The 23,995-nt window shown below is 37.3% G+C and overlaps 1 protein-coding gene across 9 annotated transcripts in view; it reads right to left on the bottom strand.

The window, feature by feature from the left end:
- Positions 1-23,995, bottom strand: part of Fry (FRY microtubule binding protein) — a 475,943-nt gene that overhangs the window by 135,309 nt on the left and 316,639 nt on the right. For all 9 annotated transcript variants that reach the window (XM_087199565.1, XM_087199561.1, XM_087199560.1 and 6 more), the window contains 4 exons: positions 21,559-21,730; positions 16,783-16,915; positions 12,492-12,599; positions 928-1,186 (listed from right to left, as the gene is read on the bottom strand). In XM_087199565.1, the coding sequence (XP_087055691.1) occupies positions 928-1,186; positions 12,492-12,599; positions 16,783-16,915; positions 21,559-21,730 (672 nt within the window). The remainder of the gene's footprint in view (positions 1-927; positions 1,187-12,491; positions 12,600-16,782; positions 16,916-21,558; positions 21,731-23,995) is intronic.

Genomic DNA, 23,995 nt, shown 5'->3' with positions numbered 1-23,995 from the left:
AGATTAAATCACTTTTTCAAACATTTTACTTTCTACTTGGACTTCTTTGTTTGCATGTTAGAGTCTAATCTAGGTTTTACATGTTTACATGATGGGTTGGTTCTGAAAGCTCCCAAGTTGAACCAAGTGAACCTAAAGCTAAAGCAAAAGCAAACCAGGTGATAGGGCAGATTCCACCTTAATTTTCATTTTCCAAACATATGTACCCCCTGGTTTTCTACCTATTGTCTTTTGGCACGTGTAGCACATGAGGAAGGAGGGACTTGAAGATCATCTCTGAGGTCACCCCATCTGGGGTCCTCACTGTTCCTTGGATGCTGCTGTCTCCCTGAGCCTCCATAGTCCTCTGACCCTCAGAGACACTCCTCTTTGGCCAGACCTGTGTCCATCTGTTCACTGCCAATGCCAGCTCATTACCAGGCAATGACAACCCTGGTTTTTCCACAACACTCTTCCTCAGTGCACTCTCTAAAATGTTATCATTCACTTTTACCATGCAGGACTGACATATGAAAGGATCAAGAAACCGCAGACTACATTTTTTTTCTTGGTGGGTAGTAGGCAATTAATTATGTTGCTATTTAGAAAAAAAAGTCTGCTGGATGGCTAACTTTTGCATATCCATAGCTATATCCATATCCATATCTAGCTCTAACTTTCTGTTCTATAGCCATTTGTTTTCACAAATAGATTTGTGATTGTAATTCTCTGAAAAGAAAATCCTACTTCCTAAATGAACTTCTCTGTGGTGACAAGTCTGACCTGAACTTCTTGGTCACAGTGTATGTTGGTAGAAGGACTAAGGGTCAGTGCTAAAGGAAGTTCATCCGTGGCTGGAAGAACTCCAAAGATTCCCTGGGCTACCACTCAATTCATGTATATAGTGCATAAAAGAACAGAAACTGGTGTAGAGACTAGGAAAATCACCTCTGAATTTCTAATTTTGTTGCCTTGCTCATAGACTCTGCCTTGAGTTTGTATAAGCAGCTTCCACTGTGTGAGCAGCTGCAGCAGCAACTTCAGGGATGAATCGAGGAGTGTGTGATGCATGTCATTTACTTCCCGCAGCAGGAAGTTGGTAAATCCGAATAGAACATCTTCTCTCCAGTCTGAGAAATCAACGAGCAAACCCTGAAGAGAATTCTGTGCAATGTGTCGCAATTCATCATCCATGTGAATAGAGAGCCTGGAGGTGAATCAAAGACAACAAAATCACTGACTTTATTCACTTTTCTTCCAGAAGGAGGTCTCTATTTCTACTTGTATCTGAAAAATATATCTTTTTCTCTTCTTTTTTTTTGTGGTACCAGGAATTGAACTCAGAACCTTGGACTTGCTAGGCAAGCACAGCACCACTGAGCCACATCCCCGGCCCTTTTTTATTTATTTTTTCTTAGTAAGTGACATAAGTGAATACAAAAAAACAAAATTTTAATTTTAGGCTTAGTGAAGAATTGCAAAGAAAATACAGTTTTTATACAGCTTTCATTAGCCAACCTTAATTTTATATCTTATATAACCAGAGTACATTTATCAAAACTAACAAACTAAGATTGGCACAATGCTACTAACTAAACTACAAGCTTTATTCAGATTCCAGTTTTCTACTATTGTTCTTTTTCTTTTTCAGAAAGCAATGCAAGATGCCACATTGCATTTAGCTCTACAGTATGATTGTTTTTCTATACATTACTGACTACAGAACAAATTAGTTTCAAACTATTTTTGAGGTTGAAAAACCTGAGTACTGGAAAAGTAAAATGACACACTCAGATGTTCAGTAAAGTGAAGAATTATGCCAATGGCCCTTAATCAGCTTGTTCCTCAGGGGCTACTGGGCAGTATCTGAAGACATTTGTCATTGTACAGTTTGGAGTGTGCTACCTCTCTACAGATGTTCAGATGTCACTGAACATTCTACAGTTCACAAGATAGCTCTTGATGACAAAGAATTATCTGTCCAGAGAGAAGATGAGCAGGTCCCAGGACCCGGAAGGAAGCTCCACTGATGCCATCCCAAGCTCCTAGGGCAGAGAAGGTGAGCCGCGCGGGTGCCAGAAGCACGACCCCCCCCCCCCCGTGGATATGAGAAGACACGTAAACAAGCCTCAAAAACAGACTTCTGGATCACCTACAGCAACCCCAAAGGGAAATGAGATGGAACAATGTGATACTCAACCACCTGGGCTCTCTGAACTGGCAAGAAAAGAGGATCTGGGAAAAATGAAATCAGAAATAACTATTCAGATAACAGCAAAGATTTTGCTCATGGGAAATTAGAGACATTTATAGCTAAATGGATGCACATTGAGGCAATACTCTTAAGTGAAATAAATAGGACACACATGTATAAATACCGAACAGTTTCTCTGGTGTGAGAAACTGAGTGTAAATAAGGACTAAATGTATAATAGGTAATGTGAAATAGGAAGAAAAGGGGCAAAGGGGAAGGAAGTGGGAGGGCTAGGGGAAAGGATAGAAGGGAATGGGATTAATATGAGAAAATGGAAAAATAGGAACAAAACCTTTGTAAATAGGGAGGACTGGAGGGGTTGAAGGGAGGGCTGGGCAAGGGTGAAAAATAAGAACCAAGAGAGAATATGTAAAGGTGCAAATTTCCAATGATGAATGTCATTATATTGTATACCTAAAATGTACCATTGACTAGAATGAATAATCGATAATGTAAAATAGGAAGAAAAGGTCCAAAGGGGTAGGGGTAGTGAGAGGGGCAGGGGAAAGGAAAGAAGGGAAAGTACAAATGATGAGAAATGGAAAAAATGGAAATAAAGTCTTTGTAAGTAGGGAAGGGTGGAGGGCATGAAGGGAGGGCTAGGAATGGGGAAAAAATAAGAACCAAGATGCATTATGTAAAGGTACAATTCCCAATGAGAAATGTAATTGTGTTGTATACCTACAATGTACCGATAAAAGAATTTAATACAAAAAAAAAAAGATTTTGCTCATGGTGCAAGACATGATTAATAAATCTAGAGAGGACACAGATAAAAAAATAGAGGATCCGAGGAATGTGATGGAATGCCAACATAGGAAACAAATGGAATTCATAAAATAGATGCAAACAGATTTCCAGGAGATTAAAAACTCCATCGAAAGTCTGCACAGTGGAATGAACCAATGTGAGGATAGAATTTCACATATAAAAGATAAGATTGCAATTAGTGAGGAGGAAAAGAAAAATTGCTTTAAAATTGTAAAGGAACATGAGAAATCAATCCAGCAGCTGCTAGATAATGCAAAGAAGAATAACATAAGACTGATTGGAGTCAATGAAGCAACAGGAGAGAGTGCAGATGACATAAAAAAACTCTTCACAGAAGTGATGGCAGAAAACTTCCCAAGCAGAGGAAAAGAACTTGACATACAGATAAGTGAGGCATATAGGACTCCAGCTAGCCTTGATAAAAAAAAAATCTACACATAGGCATATAATAGTTAGGATTCCAGAAATCCAACAGAAGAACAAAATTCTACAAGCAGTGAGAGAAAAGAAACAAATCACATACCAAGGAAAGCCCATCACAGAATCACAGCAGACTTCTCAATGCAAACCCTCAAGGCAAGAAGAGCTTGGAGTGATGTATTTCAAGCCCTAAAGGAAAACAGCCTCCAACCCAGACTGATGTACCCTGCAAAACTATCTTTCAAAATTGATGAGGAAATAAGATAAAGAGCACTTCAGGAACTTCATGAATATCAAACCGGCACTCCAAAAAATTTTAGACAATACCCTAGGAAAAGACAATGAAGATCACAACCCAAGGAAACCCAGCAGAATGAATCCATTGGGCGTGACAAATTAAACGCAAAGGGGGAGAATCCAAAAAAAAAGAAAAAGTCATGACAAGGCTTTTAAAACTTTTAACTTCATCTCCCTAATGAGTGTATAATTCAATCTTGTTATTGTACTGATTAGTATTTTTCTGATTCTAGAGTTGCACACTTTTCCTTGTGCTATACTGGCTATTTATCATTTTCTTATGTCTACTTTTTAACTGGGTTGTCTATTAATGAGCTGTAAGAATTCTTTATATATTCTGGTCATAGGTTATATGCATTGTAAATATGGTCTGTTTAAGGAATACTTTTCATTTTAATGATGTCATTTAAAGTTCTAAATTTTGATGGAATCTCATTTATCAATTTTTTTCTTTTATACATCATGTCTTTTGTATCCTAGGTAGTTCTTGCCTACCCTGAATTCATAAACATTTTCCCTTATAATTTCTTCTTAAACGTTTATACTTTTAGGTTTTCATATTTAGGTTCATAGATCCCTTCAAGGTATTTTCATGTATGGAAATAAAGGATTGAGGTTAATCTTTTATATACGGATACCAGGTGTTCTAATGCTGTTTGCTCCAAACACTATCTTTTCCTCGGCTCTTGAATTGAGTTTATGTTCTATAAAATGCTAATGTTAAATAATCTCTCAAAACTCAGTGGACCATATGTGTGTGGTTCTATTTCTAGATTCTCTGTTTTATTCCAATGATCTATATGTCTTTCCTTACACCAACACTGCCTTGATTACTGTAGCTTTAGAAGAAGTCTTAAAATTAGGTACTAAATGTCTTCCAACACTGTTTTTGTTTTTTTGTTTTTTTTAACTTTTCTAGGTCCTTTGTACTCCTACATAACTTTAAAATTTCAATATCCAATTCTTCATTTATAGCAAGTATACACAGACCTGAATTTTTATATATACTTCATGTTTTCTAATCCTGCTAAATTCAAGTACAAGTTCTAGGGGCTCCTAGAGATTTCTTAGTATTTTCTCTGTAGATGATCATTTCATCTACATATAAAGATTGTGCTTCTACCTTGCCAATCCTATCCTAATTGTGTCATTTTATTGCCAGACTATTTTGGTGGGGCCTAGGTTTCAAAGTTTAATGGACAGATAAAGAAAAAGGATATCTGCCCTTGTTTCCCATCTTAAGGAGAAAGCACTGTATCTTCTCCATTCATATAAGGCATTCTCGCTGGAAGTATGGAGTACATGTCTTTAATCTGTTGAGAAGGTTCTGTTCTACTTCTAGTCTCCTGATAGCTTTTACCATGAACAGGTGAAGAATTTAGTCCAATACTTTTTCTCCAACTAGTGACAGGATCATATGGCTTTTTCCTTTCCTCTGTTAAAACGATGACTTTTGGGGGTGGATCTTCCAATGCTGAACCAACACTGCCATCCCTATAACAAAACCACTTTCTACATCCTGCCAGATCTGACTTCTAATAGCTTGTTTTGTTAAACAAACTTCTATCTATGTTCGTACTTTTTCTTCTCTTATCTTTATCCAGTTTTAGGATTAGCACCATGTTGATTTCCTAAAATGAGGGGAGAAGTGTTCCTTCTTTTTTCTGCTTTAATTGTTTGATATAATTTATCAGTTAAAATGTATATAAGCCTGCTGTTGTCATATAGGTAGGTTTTCAAGCTGGGAATATACTTTCTTTAATAGGCGCTATTCAAATTTTATATTTCCTCCAGAGTTAGTTTCATTAATTTGTCTTCCAAGGTACTTCTTAGAAGTTGTCAAATTTATTTCAAAACAGATTTTTGTAATATGCCTTCTATATCCTTTTAAATTCTGTAAAATCTGTGGTAATGTCTCCTAGATCTTGATATTGTAATTTTAAAAATGTATAATCGATATTGTGTAACAGGAAGAAAAGGTCTAAAGGAGCAGGGGAAGTGGGAGGGGTAGGGGAAAGGAAAAAAGGGAAAAGAAAAAATATGAGAAAAGGAAAAAAATGGAAACAAAGTCTTTGCAAATAGGGAAGGGTGGAGGGGGTGAAGGGAGGGCAAGGGAATGGGGAAAAAATAAGAACCAAGATGCTCATGTAATGGTACAAGATCCCAGTAGTGAATGTAACTGTATTTTATACCTAAAATGTACCAATAAACTTAATGGGGGGGGAAAGAATTATCTGTCCAAAATAGACAGTATCAAAGCAGATAGTGATAGTACCAAGTGTTCATAGTGCTCTGTTGGTCAACTGAACAATTTCAAGGTATTTTGGTTTAATAATAATAATAATAGTATTAAATATTAATATTAGATAACATCATAATATTAAATCTTGACATTAGTATGCAGGGTTATAGCTAACAAATTGCTTCATATATTTTTTATTTATTAAAACAAATACCTTTGACAGACTTCTAAGATTCAGGCACTAGACACATTGGGTACAGCACACAGGATATGAGGTTTAAAATGGGTGTGTCTCTTAGGAAGGGAACCTACATGAGAAGGTGTGAGACAGTGCTGGGAAAGGAGCAGGAGTGGTTTGTTGAAGGGTCTATGGGCCATGAAGGGAGGCAACACAGGAAGGAAGAATCCCTGAATCAGTGTACACTATCTGACCTCATGCTCTCAGCTAGGTACCTAATCTCTCCAAGCCTCAGTGAAATCCTTCCTTTGTAAAATGGAAATACTACACTACACTTCATAAGTCTGTAAGATTCATCACGGTGATCCACATATAGTACTAATCATCACAATGAGCACGTAGTGAACACTCAGCAAATGTTAGCTAAATTATTAGAAGAAAGTCAACATAATCCTGAAAGTCACAGGGGAAGAAACATGGCTGGATTCACACTTGTGAAGAGAGTGAAGCAGGTAAAGGGAGATGCCATGGACAGGAAATAAGACCCAGGGTAGAGAGCAAGATGTCACTGTAACGTCACAGGGAACAAGTGGCAGAAGGATCCTAAGGAAGGGACAGGTGGAAGGCAAAGATATCTAGAAGATAGAATTTCCCCAGTACTAGAGCTTGCAGGTATTGTGTTAATGTCTTGGAAGAGCATGGCCAAATCCACAGTGGCCTCCACACAGACCAGTTAGCAACCTCAACAAATGCAAGATGACATTATGGCCCAGAGTGGTTAAGGAAGTGGCACAAAGTCACATAAGTAACAAAGGGAAGAGGCAGGATTCCAATCTAGAATTTCTAATCATTAATCCATTTTTCCCTCTACAAAATGAGTCTAGTATAAGTGGCCCCAATTATACATTATTGAGCAGACAGTATTCCAAAGCTTGGTAAACTAAGCAAACTCCTTTCTTATTCTCTAAAACATAAGGCACATGATTTGGTCCAAATTTGACAATACAAACCAGATGAAAAGCTATTTAGTTATCAACTAGTTTTATTATTCTTATTTATTACATTTATATCTGTCTATGGTACTACATGTCTTAGAAAATCAGCTTCTATCACCATTTTCCAGACAGGACTAGGAGTAGGAATATAGGACTAGGACTAGGAATTATAGTTAGTTGAATAAATCTTAATTGATGGTAATAATAATGGGTTGCATAACATAAAATTTGTGTTTTCAATTTCTAACCCACTCATACCTTAAAGTGTAAATTTATTGGCAATTGTGATGCCATTAGACAGGATAAGGTCATATTGGAATGAGATGGGCCCCTTATGAAATATGACTGGTGTCCTTATAAGGGAACTTTTGGAGACAAGAAAAATGCCATGTGAAGGTAAAGGCAGAGACCAGGGTGATACTCAGACAAGCCAAGGAATGTCAGAGATTGCTAGGAATTACTGGAAGCCAGGCAAGGGAAGAGATGTTGTGTCAGTGTTCAGAAGGAAGGAAGTCTGCCCATACTTCTAGCCCCCAGAATGAAGAGACAATAAATTTTCTGTCATTTAATTGATCCAGCTTGTGGTACTTTGTTTTGGCAACCCTAGCAAGCCAAAATTGATGTAATTGGCAAGCACTAAGAATCAAAGCCATGGCATGGTCTACTTAGAAGAAGCTTGTAATCAAGGGCCAATACTTTCAGCTTTTTAAATAAGATTAATTTTATTGTCATCTGTCTTTGCTTTCAGGAACAATTTGCAATCTGGAATCTGTTTTCACTTTAAGCCCACAAAATAAGATCATTTTAAGTTTTTGGGAATCCCAGGGCTGTGTAGTCCTTACCATTCTGGGAGGCCACACCTCTTGAAATGATGGTATTCATATGGTCTATCAGTGAAAGGGTCCAAAAATGAAGATACAAGACCGGGGAATGGGCTTTGGGGATAGAAAGCCCAATTGATCGTAAAAGTGGAATGGTGGTAGAAGAAAAAGTCTCAGGTTGTCATAGAACTGAGACCAAGGGAAAATAACCTGTGGTGTAGGGTGTGGACGAGTGGAGAGGACAAGGTTCTCTTCCTTTGTCTGCTCCTGAAGCTGTTAGATACAGTTATCATTTCTTCCACCCAGGTCTTTCTCATTCTTGTTTTTATTGCATTTTAACCAGATAATCAAAGGTCATTTTGTGAAACACATGAGATTTATATAAAACATAACTCAAAATTAAGTGAAAAAAGATAATCAGCCACCCTGGGTATTCAACATCTGCAGGAAAGCAGTAAATCCTTTTAGGTCTTCTTATCTAGCAATGATGTAGTTGAAGAACGGGTAGTTTCCCCCATTTCTAGGTGGGCCACTTCATGGAGAAACTGGACCACAAAAGGAAGAGAAAGCCTTGACCACAAAATAAATGAATACAATTTTAATTTAAAAATTGCCCTCCAAGAGAGCTCAAAGAGAACAGAGAGAGACTGTAAGAAAAGCAACTTCAAGAGGTCTGAGTAGCTTGGGGGGACACACAAGCAAAATTTCTAAGATGCTGATCTCGTTTTCAGGATCCTAAAACAGAGCCGCTGGTACTTGGTTATACACAAATAAAACCATGAAGAAGCCTTAAAAGATATCCACAGGGACACAGCAGTAAAATAAACCAAAAGAGACCAATATTGCAACATCAGTTCCACTTGTCCCTACAGGCAGCTGGCATCAGGGGCAAGGACCAAACCCATTGTGGGATAAGCACTCAGATGAGCAGGCAAATATGTAGTTGCATTCTGCACAGGTCACATGTGTTGCTGTGACCGGTCCTGGGGCCCTGTCTGCAGTGATCAGAGCAAGAGGCTTGATCCCAAGGGCATGTGCTGCTTGTATTAGGTTGTTGCTGAATAAATAAGGACTCTTTATAAAATGGGGAAAAACCTGAACTTGGACAAGGCCACCTTCTTGCTTGATCAGATTAGACAAATGACTTTTAATGCAAACCACCTTCATACAGGTGAGCTTCAGATTCAGCTTAGTAACTTTTAATAATTTGGTTTTCCATTTGTTATGCAAATAAAAGGGGTGATTTCAAATTCAAAGCCATATCCTGGAGAAAAGGTCAATCAGGAGAAGCATCCTGCTTTACACTATGGCAAATGAACAAAATGTTATTAGGAAGAGGTGACTAGGGCAGTAAAAATGAAGCCCAGGAGAGGAGGGTTCCAAAACGGGGGTTTGTTGGTAGGTTGGCTGTTAGATATTGCACTAGTGCATCAGAAGTGGTGGCAATGTCTCTTCTGGGGGTGTTGAAGAATGGACTTCCATCTATCTGCAGTGCTTTAAACTGCATCTCAATTACAACAAATAAGACAAAGTGAATTACTGAGACAATATATAAAATTGAAACTAGTTCTCTCAGCTACATAAAACTAATCACTTTTTTATAACACCAAATATGTTGAAGAGCAAAAGCAGAATAGTTAATATATTTCAGATACCATAGAAGATCTAGAATTGTGTATGCATTACCCCTGATATTTCCACAAATTATAAGAAGTCACTGCATAAAAGGTATTTGTTATTTTGCTTAAAAGAAATGATATTTGGTTTCAGGAAAATTCTATTAATTTGGGCAACCAGTTTTATTCTTCTGAAGTTGTTTTCCTGACTAAAAATAGGGACGACTATGTACCCAGTTTACCTAATATGATGTATATAAAATGTATTGCATAACATGGTATGTATTATTCAAATGAGAAGATACCTAAAAATAATAACTAACATTTGCTGAGAGCTTATTGTGTGCTAGGCAGTTTGCTAAGTGATTATATGCATTATCTAATTCTCACAACCCTATGCAATGGGTATTATATTAACAAAGTCAAAATTTTGAAAGGGGAGGGTAAATATTGAACAGAAGACCCTTAGTGCACATATGGTGCAGCGAGAAGCGAGAGATGACAGGACTCTCGGGGAAAAGATTCTTCTTGTGGTCAAATGACGCAGTAGGCTGCAGCTCAGAAGGTTGAAAGAAAAGATATTGACTGCCAAGGAGAGAAGTAAACTCCCCTTTCTATCCCTGGGGAAGCCAGACAGCCAAGCAGAGTGGGCTCTGCTAAGGGCAAGAAAGCAGTACAACGAGGGATCTGAAAATGAATCTGGAAGGCCTATTTAGCCTCCATAGAGCCTGCAAAGAACGATTCCTCACTCAGGAGGTTTGCCTGCTGCTTTCCAAACACCACTGTCATGTTCAGCATACCAACACGAGTCAGAGCTTTTGGTGTCTGTGGTATTTAGCCATTACCAGAAAATCTGGGAAGGGGCCTCCTGCAGATTATGTGGGACACATCCTTGAAACACCTTACAGGGAACTGAGCCAGAAGGGACTAGAGCCTGAGTGAATACTGGTCTTATTTTTTCAATTTTTTAAGAAAAACCAAGATTTCAAGTAAAAACTTACCATGGATATGAGTGTGAAAAGTCTGAAATCAAAGGTCTCATCTGTGACTAGACCACAAATACTGTCTCAAGTCAATTTAATCCAAATGCAACTAGATTGTAGGGGCACAAAGAGACCAAAGACTTATGTGGTACTTGAAACCCACACTTGTTGTGAGTGAACTTCACTTTTGTCCTCTGACCCTCTTTAGTCATTGGAACAGGCTCATTTTCTCATAGGTTAATAGGACACAGTGTGCAGGTCTCAAACTCGAGTTATGTTCCCCCAAGGAGAATAGCCTCTGGTTTCTTTTGAAATTTATGAAAAAGGTTTCTTCACAAGCTTCTGATACAGCCTAGTCATTTTCTTGAACTCTCAATATTTATTTGTTCTTCTCCCTCGTAAAAAACTGTACTGATGACTTTGGACTTCATAAGAATGTACATAATAATAAACAGGATATGCTATAAATAGCATTGACATTCCAACTGCGTCTAACAGAATGCCCTCCCCACATGCCTGGCACTGTAGTCTGCAGATTCCAGTGTCACCGGATTAGGCTATCAAGGTGATTCTAGAGGTAAGCGCCTCCTACACAGATTTACTGCAAAACACCATCAGAGACTTTACCAAAATTTTACCACAGGAAAAAGATAGGTGAGGGGCCAAGTAATTTGTCCAAACCACATAGGTAGTAAAATGGCCAATAGGAATACAAAATTCCTCTAAGCTTTCTTTCACTCTACCAATATCACCTTAATCAGCATCAAATGTCAATTTAAATCATGTTGTTCCCCCACTGAAAATTTCACCAACCCAAATGCCTCTGTTAATATATAAGATTCACTAATGATCTAACCTCTCTAGCCTTATTTTTATTTCCTTTCATCTTTGGGTTTCCAAACTCTTTTCTCATTCTTTTTTTTCCCCAAGCCAATGATAACTTTTGTTTTTCCTCATTCCTCACACACCATGTGTCTAATAATCTTGCCTTCTACACTGTCTTTAGGCAATGAGTCATTTTTGATTTTTAAATTAAAGACATGCCTAACAGAGCTTCAGATCAACAGGAGATAGTCAAGCTTACTAAGTATAATAAGCTAATTTCACTTAAAGCAAATACATTTTAGATTCTAGTTAGACTGTGCATTCTTATCAAGAATGGTGAGAGTGATAAAAATGATTTTTGGCAGCTTTCTGAAATGCTAAAACTAGTTTAGGATCCCATTCCCAACATTTTTCGAACCCCTAGGCGGTCAGGCCCTGAACGAACTACTTTTGTCATTTCACTCCCCTTCCCTCTGTGAATTCTACCTTCTCCTTAAAGGGTAGTTTCTCTTTCTCCTTAAAGGGTACCTTCTCTTGGATTCATTTGCCTTGGTCCACAGTAATCCACTGGTTTTATGTGTCTACTTTTTGTGACACTAATTTGCAGAATTCTAGCCCTTGGGTTTTTCAATTATCTACTTATGTATTCCTTCTAAATTGGATTTTAAACTCCTTGAACATAGAGAAAACATTACTTTAAAGTATTTCTTGGGCTGGGGATTTAGCTCGGTGGCACTGCGCCTGCCTCGCAAGCGCAAGGTCCTGAGTTTGATCCCCAGAACAACCCCCACCCCCACCCCCAAAAAGTATTTCTTGAGCTAGGAATGATGACATATACCTGCACTCAGTAGGCTGAGACAGGAGGATCACCGTGAGTTCAAAGCCAGCCTGGGCTATAAAGTTAGTTCAAGGCCAGCCTGAGCTACACAACGAGATCTTATCTAAAAGCCAAAAAAAAAAAAAAAGTTTTTTTCTTTATTCCTTCCTGCCCAATCAGAGAACTGACAGTAAATGTTTGTCAATTGTAAATAAAGGTGGTTCTTCTTTCTTTAAATCACAACCAAGGATTGAAATCAATTTTAGTCAAATAACATCCAGTAGAGTTCTCACCTGGCCAGCAAATCAATAAGTTCAAGTTTTGACATCCCATCAGGAAGCAGTCGAGGAATAGCAGCAACACAGGTCCTGAAAAGATCTATTTTTGGCTTTCTCTCACCCCTAGAATTTGAAGACAGACTTTAAACAGGTCAAACAATTGTGAAAAAATTTTTAAAATCATTAAATATGTGAACAAAGACCAGAACTTGATTCATGTCTTCTGACTTACAATCTAGTGTTTACGGCTTTTACAAGTTGACTGGTTCTAAGAAAATAATTTAAAAATTTAAACGTATTTCTGAAATTCTGATATCAATGGGATTTTACCATAGGCCTGCCATTCAGTTGGTTTCCATGGGGTTTGGTTCCTGTGGGCTGCACTTAAAACACCAGAACTACAGAAACGTCAAAATGTATCAGCATGAAGAAATACATAACAGTCATCTCTACATTCATTATTTAAAAATAGGATTTATTTCGTGGTACCAGGGATTGAACCCAGGGCTTTCACACTGAGCTAAATTTGGCTATGTATACAGAATGGTACCTTTTACAAATGTGATATCTGTGATTTCCTCCCTGATGAGTTAGCCTTTTCCTTTAAAGCAGTGGTGGTGAACCTATGGCACATGTGTCACTTGTTTTTAAGACAAAAGATGCTAACGTATGAGGGTTTTTTTCCAAATTAAAACCTCAGTATTCAGGTTGAATTGCAGTGTTGGCACTTTGTGATAGATAAGTGGGTTTTGGGTTGCTGTTTGGCACTCTGTCTCTAAAAGGTTTGCATCACTGTTTCCATCACTATTCTAGACCTTCTAGCTTTATTATTAAAAATTAAGTGCTTCTGTAATGACAAGTAAAATCCTGAAATTCTAACTTCTAAAATTACACTGATCTCTATGAAGAATCCTTCTCTCTTTTTACATTCCTGAGAATACTAATGTTTAATGGTAATAATACCTTCACCATTGTTGGGAAATGTAAAGGAAAAATGTATTCCGTAAGCCTCTGTATCCATGGATTCAACCAACTATGGATTTAAAATGTTGTGAGGCGAAAATGTGTCTGGATTGAACATGTACAGATTTTTTTCCCCTTGTCATTATTTCCTTAACAAAACAGTATAATAACTATTTACATAGTATGTACACTGCTCTAGGTATTATAAGTAATTTAAAGTTGATATATATAAAGGATATAGGAGGATGTGCAGAAGTTATATGGAATTACTATGTAATTTTATATCAGGGGCCAGATAACCTTGGATGTTGAAATCTGTAGGGGAGTGTGGTATCCTGGAAAAAAATCCCCTACAGATATAGAGGGACAACTGTATTTTGTGATGTTATTTCAAGTTTTAGTTGCCTTAGTAGGTAACTGATTAAAAACACAACTTATTGTACCAAAAACTTTTATGAAAAAATTAAACTACCCATCAAATCTTTCAAATGACCTAAATGTAACAGCACATCTAAATTCTGATGATTTAGTTTTCTGGGAATAAAGATACGATTGGTACAAAATTAATGGAATCATAGGACACAGGCACAATAATGAAAATGCAAAGTGGCATAGAAGTAATTTCTTCTGAGAAATAGAAACTGTGGTCAGAATAGAAATGCAACAAATAGAATCTATCCTCTCTGTAATCTAATGATCACAATCAAACAGCAATCTTGCTCTGTGACATTACTTTTTAGCATGGTTTTGTTAAGTTTATTAAGAATGAATAAAACACATATATGTTGACCTCTAAAATACTCTGCTTTTGTGGAAACCATAAGATTACTTCTTTTTTACTTAACAATCCATAGTCTTTGATCTTTTGTGTGCAAAGTATGCTACTGCCCCCTGAGCTTCCTGCATTTCTCTTTTCATAAGATTACTTCTTGTCCTTTCCCATGGACCTGTTGAATGAGCTGTATGAGAATTCCAGGGAGGCAGCCATCGCACAGTGGTTTCTAATGAGCTGAAGCAGAGAGATATATTCAATGACACCCTCGATAGCTACACAGACTTACAGCCTGGTGATTGCTAATTGCTTATGTGTAGCAGTGAGGCATTTAAACATTCTCCTAGCTTGCTCACCAGCTCACCAGCCTTTTTTTTTCTTTTTTGGTACCGGGGATGGAACTCAGGTCCTTGCGCTTGTGAGGCAGGCGTGGTGCCACTGAGCTAAGTCCCCGGCCCTCTCACCAGATGTTTTAAACAGCTGTGATTATTTTCATATCTGTTGGAAAACAGACGACCCTGCCTGGCCTAAAGTTAAAATGAACTGTGTCAGACTTTTAAGCTGATGAAGCGAGCCTAGATTAGAAACTAATTGGTACGTGCTTTCTTCTTAGAATTGCAGTCTTTGCACTCTGGGCTCTTACGGGAAGCATGTGACTCTTTAAATTAACATAATTTAAAAAATTTATTAACAGACGTTAAAATTATGATATTCTTTCTCCCTCCCCCTTGCCACAAAAGAAATGAGGAATGGAAATTGAGCAACACGGAAGACTTAATGTTCAAGTTCATATTCTAAGTAGGGCCTGGGAAAGTAGTGCACCAACCTCAAATACCAACTCAGATGACTGTTCCCATTAGTGTTTGTGGTCTCCACCCTCTTTTAAAGGCTTATATGATTCCTTAATATTTCTCCTCTTGTTTTTTTAAAGAAATGAAGCAATGAGCTATTTTCCACTGAGGGATATGCCTTAAAGTCTAGCATGAAAAATATTTTAACCTTATTTGGGGGTCTGAAGATTGGTGAATTGTAAAAAAAAAAAAGAAGAATCTTAGAAAAAAAAGCATGAGGCATTGTTAAAACATAAATAAGATATTTTTATATTTAATCCTGCATATTTTGTATATATTGTTTTGGTTCTGAACCTATCTTATTGATGTTTACTGATTATGATTTTCCTTTAAAACTCTATTATTGCTTTAGATTTTTAGAGGATAAAACTATATGGCAGAATTTTAAAAGCATTTCTTTTATCATCTGCATTATAAATTAAACATGGCTTAATATATTCAAGGAGTATAGAATAATGTGGGTAAATGTTTACTGATAATCTGGCAACTTCTGAGTTAACAACTAAAGCCATAATGATCTTTCATGTCAATAATCTTGGTTAATCTCAACTCTGTTATTTTGGTTGAAGAGTCTAAAGTGACTTAAATCAAATGACTGGCAAGCTGCAGGATGATGGGCATTATATAATCCCATTTCTGTAAAAAAGAGAAAAAGTACAGATGGTCCTAGACTTAGGATGGCATAAATTCAATTTGCATTTGGTAGAAAATGCTTGGATTTTGAATTTAGATATTTTCCAGGCTAGTGACACATGACCTAATCTTCTCTGGTGACAGTGGGCACTGACTGCAGAGCCCAGTGAACTCACTGATCATGGGGCCAAACTGGACACTGTACTGGATACCGGACACCTTCCTAAGCTAAGGTGTAAAGTAAATTAGGGGTATTTCATGTGTTTTCAACTTATGTTGGGTTTATTGGGATGTGATCCCATCATAGGTAGTAGGTTTATGTATTTACATGTTATACTGACAGAAGTAATCTGGAAGGAATGGTCACAGATCTTAAGTGGGGATCAGAAGAAATGATTAATTAATTAAATTTCTGTTTTGATTTTTTTTAGATAGGGTCTTGCTATGTAGTTAAGGTTAGCCTTGAACTCACTACAAGGCCCAGGCTGGCCTCAAACTTGTGGCTATCCTCCTGCTGTAGCTTCTGGAGAGCTAGAATTACAATTTCTTAAAATCTATGGCACAGATGCACAGAGACTATTAAGCAAGAACTGTCACTAGAAACCAGCGATCTTGAGAGTTATAAATACAGAATGTCTATAAATTGGGGATGTCACTATATCACATGGGTTGTGATAGTTTAGAAACAAAATGTCACATCTGAAGAAGGTACATGGTTTAGTCCATGAGTGGTGAGCCCTGTTTTCCTTTTTGTTTTTGGTACCAGGGATCAAACTCGGGACCTTGTGCTTGCAAGACATCTGCCAGAACCACTGAGCTAAATCCCTGGCCCTGGGCCCTGTTTTCTAACTGACTGGCCTAATGACACTTGAGAGCCAAACTAGATCAACTTCCAGTTTTCCCTTCTCTTTATAGTTACTCAAATAATGTCCAAGTATTTTTTCCCTATCTTTAACACTTGACACTTCTTAGAACTGATTCTAGGAAGATATGAGAGAGCAAAATACAGAATAAATGGGAAAAATAAATTAGAAGAACCTCTCCCCCTGTCCTTTGGTTCACTGTTAATGATGCTCATTATACTCACGTGATCATGTCTTCAGGTTCTTTGTTTAACATCTGGACATTAGTTAGCATCATACATCGTCCTACTTCTTTATCAAGGTGTCTTAAAATGTTGTCTACAGCTTTTCTTACTTGAGAGTAATATAAAGACATGCCTGAAAAACATATATTTACATCTTTGACTAAATCTATGAAAGACTATCCTGATTTACTCATCCTCTATAACATATTTTACTAAGGAGCTTATGAATCAATGATTCCCTTGAGCAGAGGGGTTGAGTGTGATTCAGTCTCTCTCTACATGGCTCTTGGCACAGTGACCTGCACTTAGCAGGTTTTCACCAAATAATCATTTAAATCACAATAATAAGAATTCTAATGCTTCAATGAGAAATATTTTCAATAACTATTAAAATAAAGAGAGAAATACTTTGTTTTGAATCTTTAAGTTTCTTGTTAACAAGAAAACACTATCATTAGTGATTATATGGATAAAGGATAATTCTCATTTTGGGTTAACATTTTTAAAACTTCAAATTATTCTTTAAAATACACACATATGCTTTTATTAATTCACATCACAAACTTTAAAATGAAAGAAAATGCATTTTAGCTACATTATTTTTATTGTTTTCATTAAATAGTATCAATGCCCTATAGCAGGAGACAAATGTGCACAGCATATGCATTTCATGTATGTTATATATATAAACCAAAAGTAAATAATTTTGAAACACAGAGAAGTACAATTATTTATAATAATCATTCCCCAGCACCTCTCTTGAGGGCCTACACTTTATGTTCTTTGAGTGTGTGTTTTAAATTCTGCCTAATTCACCTCTTTGTGCCTTTTATTGATATGTCCTCAATTTCTTTTTCTATGGTAGAAGTCAGTGAACCTGCAACCTGCCGCATGGGTGGGGTAACTTAAGGTTTCCTGTCTCTGCTTTAGGGACCTTCTTGGATCCTGTGCAGAGACGTTTCCTTTGGCAAGCCATCTCCAGGAGGTAAAGAGTCACTGGGACCGGGACTTTGGAATATGACTTCTAAACAACCACCTAAACAGTGTGTTAAAATGGTAGGCCATCACCTATCGGACAAATGGAATATGCGCTGACTCCTAATACTAATACTGGCCATTAATGGAAGAAGTAGGTGTTTTCTGGTCATACTTTATATTTCAAGGTGCCTGGGATTCAGAAAGGATTATAATAGGATTAAGACCTAAAGCTCCCATTTCAAGACTTGTGTAACTGCCCTTCTGGGTGACCAACAACCAAGGCTTAGAGACTAAAGCTAAAGGAGATAAAAGGGCTAAGAGGACAGCCAATATGTTTGCCCTCGTCCTTCAAGGTCAGCCAGAACCTAGGGCATAACAGGAGGCCTCTGAAAGGGCCCTGTAACTCTGATGAGTCACCCACCCCCCAAACAGGGGTACTGCTGGACCCCAGAGGTCTGAAGTCAACCAGTATGCATTTTTCAAAAAGGAGAGTCACCAAAGAGGGGAGTCCCCATGGTTTCATGGAAAGCCATATGGTCGTGCATGACTTATCCTGACAAATGACACAACGGGTAGCGCGAAAAGCTGGAGGAGCTAAGAGGTTCTTCATGTAGCTGGAAAAATTCCTGAGGAGCCTTAACTGACCTTGAAAAATACAGGTAAATAGATTAATTTTGATTGACATGGGTCTTTCTTTGACTTGGTCTTATGCACCCAGCAGGAAAGTATAACCAAAACAAACAAAAAGCAGTAATTAATAGTAACATGAAAACAGAGAAAGCTTGGCTAGACATGAAAAGGGACTCCAAACCCTGTACCCCAGCCCTACAGGGAATGTCCAGCTACACCTATAACATCTTAACCTACAACCATAGAGGTCATGATTCCCAGTCTTAATAGCGCTTCCAAAAACATGTTCTTCAGCCTGTCTTAGTGTACTGCCATTGTCATTTTAATGCCAACAGAAATAATCTAGTGACTAAGATTTCTTACTTTTGTGGTATGAAGTAATTTTCTATTATCTACTCCAGACCTTATATGTTTATATTATCTGAAGCTGGTCACTACCAAAGGTTTACACTTCTATAAACAGAAGTCAGATCCAGGTTCCAAGCCCTACAGTAAAAGTTTTTTGTTGTTGTTTTTTTGGGCTTTTTTGGTACTGGGGATTGAACTCGGGACCTTGCGCCTGCGAGGTAGGTGGCAGACCCACTGAGCTAAATCCCCAGCCCCAGTAAAAGTTTTAATGGCCCTTTATTTAGTGTATTCTTTGGCTATTGCTATAATTAAAATAGGAAGACACTTGATTTCATATTGATGAAACAGGGAGGAGTTTGTATGCTCATAAACCCCACCTGCTATATGTGGGTTAACATTTCTGGGCAAATAGAGGTTAATATTAGGATTATGCTGAATTTTGTCTGACTTCTACAACTTTTTGGAGCCACTATTCACCAATATTCTAATTTTAATTTTTAGACATGATTATTTAGCACAGTTATCAAATGAACCTTAAAAGTCAGCCAGGTGTGTTGGTGCCTGCTTGTAATCCCAGCACTTAGGAGGCTGAGGCAGAAGGATGACTGCATTTGAGGCCAGCCTAGGATACATAGTGAGTTCAATGCCAGCCTGAACTACAAAGTGAGACCCTGTCTTAAAAAACTAAAAGAAAAAAAATGTCAATGACTGGCTAATGTTCTTGTGCTCTTTTCCAAGCTATAAAGGATGATGGCTCATCAAACAGCAAATCCCATCTTCCTTTGTCTCCTGTAGATTAGTCAGAATGAGACTTTATTTTTGGTACTGGGGATCGAACTCAGGTCCTTGCGCTTGTGCAGCAGGCAGTGAAACCACTGAGCTAAATCCCCAGACCCCAGAATGAGACTTTTGATCCCTGGCTAGGCACAGTCAGTCCTTACCCTGACCCCAAGCAGCTATGTATTTTGTATCCCTCTGCGGACTTTAAGAATAAGGGAACAAATATGGGGGTAGGGAATAAGATAGGATAGAAGTAATAAGGGAACAAATATGGGGGTAGGGAATAAGATAGGATAGAAGTAATAAAGACAAGTAAAAAGGAGACATGGAAAAATCAGCACTTTAGTCCTTTTTTTTCCCCTTTTAAAATTTTTATTTTCTTAGTACATATTTGTAATTCATGCATGAAAATCAATTTTCTGGGTTTTTTTGGTACTGGGGATCGAACTTGGGACCTTGCACTTGTGAGGGAGGCACAGTGTCACTAAGCTAAATCCCCAGCTCATGAAAATCAGTTTTAAAACTGCATCTTTTAGTTTTTATCAGACAGGGCCTTGCTATGCAGTTCAGGCTGGGCTCAAATTCAGTGTGAGCCTCCTGCTTCTGCCATCTAAGTGCTGGGATTACAGGCATGTACTACCATGCCTAGCTTTTATTTTTTATTTAGGCTTTTTAAGTTTTGTAAAAGTTTTATTAGTATGTGTTTACATACATCAAGATTACACTCATGGGGAGTTACACATACCTAACACATCTTAATTCTTTTAATTTCTCCTTCCCCTCTTTTCCCTCCCTCCATCTCTTTCTTAAAAGTCCATAAATTAGCTCAGTAGATAAGGTGAAGGTCAGACCTTAAAAAATACAAATGGGCTAGGCCCATGATTTTCCTCTGTAAAATGAGCCATTATCTTTCTATGTGTGTGTGAGCCATCACTTTTCTCCTAGAAACCAAGCCCAAACTTTCTTTCTTTCTTTCTTTTTTTTTTTTTGGTACTGGGATCAAACTCAGGACCTTGTGATTTCAAGGCAGGTGGCAGCACCACTGAGCTAATTCCCTGGTCCAAGAACAAACTTTCTACAGAGTTCCAAATTCCACAGATTTTCACCGTGAAAAATGCATAAATATTCCCAGCCCCAGACTATGATGTGCCTCTCTTTGGGGAGCCTGTACTCCATTTTCATTGAGATTGTACTTTAAGTTTTTCCTAATAAACATTTCAATGTCTCTCTCTCTTTTTTTTTATTTTTTGGCAGTACTGGGGATCAAACTCAGGACCCTGCACTTGCCAGGAAGGCATGGCACCACTGAGCTACATCCCCGGCCCCTTTCAATGTCCCTTAAAAAATGATTTCTCATGCACTAAGTTTTCTGAACTTATTTAAGATATTTTAAAGTACAAAGCTTCTGCATGTGTTTCCCTCACGTAGTCCTCAATATAGCTCCAGAACTACATTAGCAATGTTTGCGGTAGGTTTCTAAATTTGGGTACTTAATAAGAAACAAGTGCAAGAAGTTGCCTCTTTGCATTACGAGAGCTGAATTAAAAAGAAAAACCATTTCATGTGGCTAGTTTCACAATATAACCTGGTGTTTTGTGGGTTGAGGCATATTTAAAATATAAATTACAATCAATGTTACTGGAAAAAAGGAAATATACTATAGATGTAAATCAACAAATAACTAGCTGCAAACAAGAACAAGAGTGTTTATCAAAGGAAATAGATATCTTATAAATTTACTGTAAAATTTAGATAATCACTATTTGAGGGTTGAACACACCCAGATAAAAGTCTACTGTTTAATACATGTACATGTAAAAAAAAAAAGTCTACTGTTTAAATGGCAAAATATTTACCAGGAAATTCAAAAGAAGTTTAAAGAGCAGTAAGAAAACACAGCATGAATCAATCAACACAATTAACACTGGAATGGCTCACTGGCTACTTTTACAAAATTTAAATAAAAGATCATTAGAAGTAAGTATCTCTTGGTGATTTTAAAGGCTTCACATTCAGCTATAATACATGTCTGAAACCCACCTATCATTTTGGCTTCCTCTTCAGTTAGCGTTTTACTCAAATATGTTTTCTTTACTCTCAATGTGTTTCCAGAAGGGAGTACAGCTCCTGTAACTGGCATGGGAGGTTCACCATCTTTCTGTTGCAAGCTATCAGCTATGACCAAGAATGCCCTCAAACCAATGTTCATTCTCTGTAAGAGGCAATATTTATTTTAAAATTATTTTATTTCATAATAAAAAGAAAAAACCAATTATTCTTGTGTAATTAAATCACAAATGTTTCAGAGAGGTTAAGCTTGGCTTGTTTCTAGATCAGTATGGAAAGATAATTTAAAAGACACGTGTTGGCCCAACTTATGAAAATAAAGTTTCTAGCACTGTTGCTATATCACAAGCAAACAACTGGGAAGATTTTCATCAAATTTGGAGGGCATAGTTGAGATAGTCACAAACCATACTCTATTCAGGGGATGCTGGGACCTCCAAGGGAGAGAAGTTATCTCTGTGGAGCAACTGCAACTAAGGTAAACTCAGGTAGACCACAGACTCTTATGTCTCCTGGAAGGAGAGAAACCCAGGTGTGTTAATTCACAAAGACTGAGTGGAAGCATTCAGAGTTCTAAATGTGAAACCACAAAATGAACATTCCCTACACTGAACTGAAGTTCTTGACTTTTGATTCACAAATGGCAGAAAGTTGTAGAATAAGTTTTAAAATTCAATGCTACAGAACCTATTACTGATGAAAACTTATGGATATCTGAGAGGAAATACCATCCTGGGTCAAACTGTTCCTCAGGCTCAGGGAAGGCACAACACTGGCTCTGAAAAATGACCAAACAAGACACTTGCTCTTCAAAAGGCATTCTCACTAGAACAATGTAAAGTTCCAGTTGCTCTATATTCTTCCTAGCATTCTTACTGTGGTTTTTATCTCCCACTTCCTAACATCTTGTCATGGACTCACTAATCATTTTTATCTTTTTAAAATAAAGAGGTGGTTCCTTTAGCCCCTTTTCAAACTTGGGTTATTTTCTTCATATATTCTGGATAGAAGTACTTTGTCAGATATGTTTCTTGCAAATGTTTTCTCCCAGCCTGTAACTCTCCACTTAATTTAAAGTGCAGTGTCTATTGAAGTGCAGACATTTTATTTTGATGATGCTTAATTCATTAACTTCTCCTCTTAAAATTTGTAATTTTTATGTCTTAGAAAATTTTATCCACCTGAATGAGCTTCCTTCTTAGCCCGTTTGATTTTGTTTTGTGGGGGAAGGGGGGCAGGGCTTTGCTAAGTAGCTGAGTTGCCCCATCTTAACCTGAACTTGCCATCCTTTTGTCTCAGCTTTCCAGGGTGCTGGGATTACAGGTATGCACCACCATGCCTAGTTTTTCTTTTCTTTCTTTCCTTTTTTTAAAAAAAATAATTACAGTGTTGGGTTTTACATTTAGGTTTATGATTCATTTTGAGTTGATTTTCATTTATAGTGCAAATTATGGATTAAAATTCATTATTTTGCAGGTTGATGCCCAACTGTTTAGCACCATTTATTGGGAAGATGCTTTGTCCATTAAAATAACTTAGAACTGTTGTTGAAGATCAGCTGACCACACTCTATGGGTCAAGTACTGAATTTAAGTCTATTTTATTTAGTTGGTCTTTATAGTCATCCTCTGTGAACTCTATCCAGGATTTGACTGTATGTAACATTATAGTAAGTCTCAAAATGTTAAAACAGAAACACTTAAGCTGCTGGAAGATTAAATAGGTAAAATTAATGAAGTCAAAGATGTAGACAAGGACTTTCTGAACAGAATTCTGGTTGCACAGGAAATACTGTAGTACTGAGAATCAGAAAGTGGGAATGTATCAAATTAAAAAGCTGCACAGCAAAAGAAACAACTAACAGAGTGAAAAGAAAACTTACAGAATGGGAAAAAATTTTGCCAGCTATTATTTGAACAGAGGACTAGTGCCTAGAAAATATACAAAACTCAAAATAATTAGACCCCACTAGAATAAAAGACCTAATCAAAAAATTGAAATTAAGAGACACTTCATAGAAGAAATACAAATGGCCAATAAACCCATGAAGAAATGTTCAACATCACTGGCCATTAGAGAAATGCAAATTAAAACAACATCAAGATTCTATCTTACCCCAGAAAGAATGGCCGTAATCAAGAAATCAAAAACAACAAATGTTAGTAAGGCTACAGGGAAATAGGAAGCCTTCTACATTGTTGGTGGGAATGTATATTAATACAACTATGGAAATCTGTATGGAGATTCCTCAAAAAACTAAAAATATAAATTGTGTTTGATCCAGCAATTCCCCTTCTAGGAATCTTCCCCAAAGAGTCAAGAACATCATATTACATACATATCCTTATTTATAGCAGCATTTTCATAATAGCTAAATCTTGGAAATAGCCTATATATCCATCAACAGATG

This window comes from Heterocephalus glaber, unplaced genomic scaffold (assembly GCF_053883595.1).
Source record: "Heterocephalus glaber isolate CG9 unplaced genomic scaffold, H.glaber_assembly_v1.0 deba00001720, whole genome shotgun sequence".
NCBI lineage: Eukaryota > Metazoa > Chordata > Mammalia > Rodentia > Bathyergidae > Heterocephalus > Heterocephalus glaber.
The sequence above is the reverse complement of the archived record's forward strand: the minus strand, read 5'-3'. Positions and strand labels throughout refer to the sequence as shown.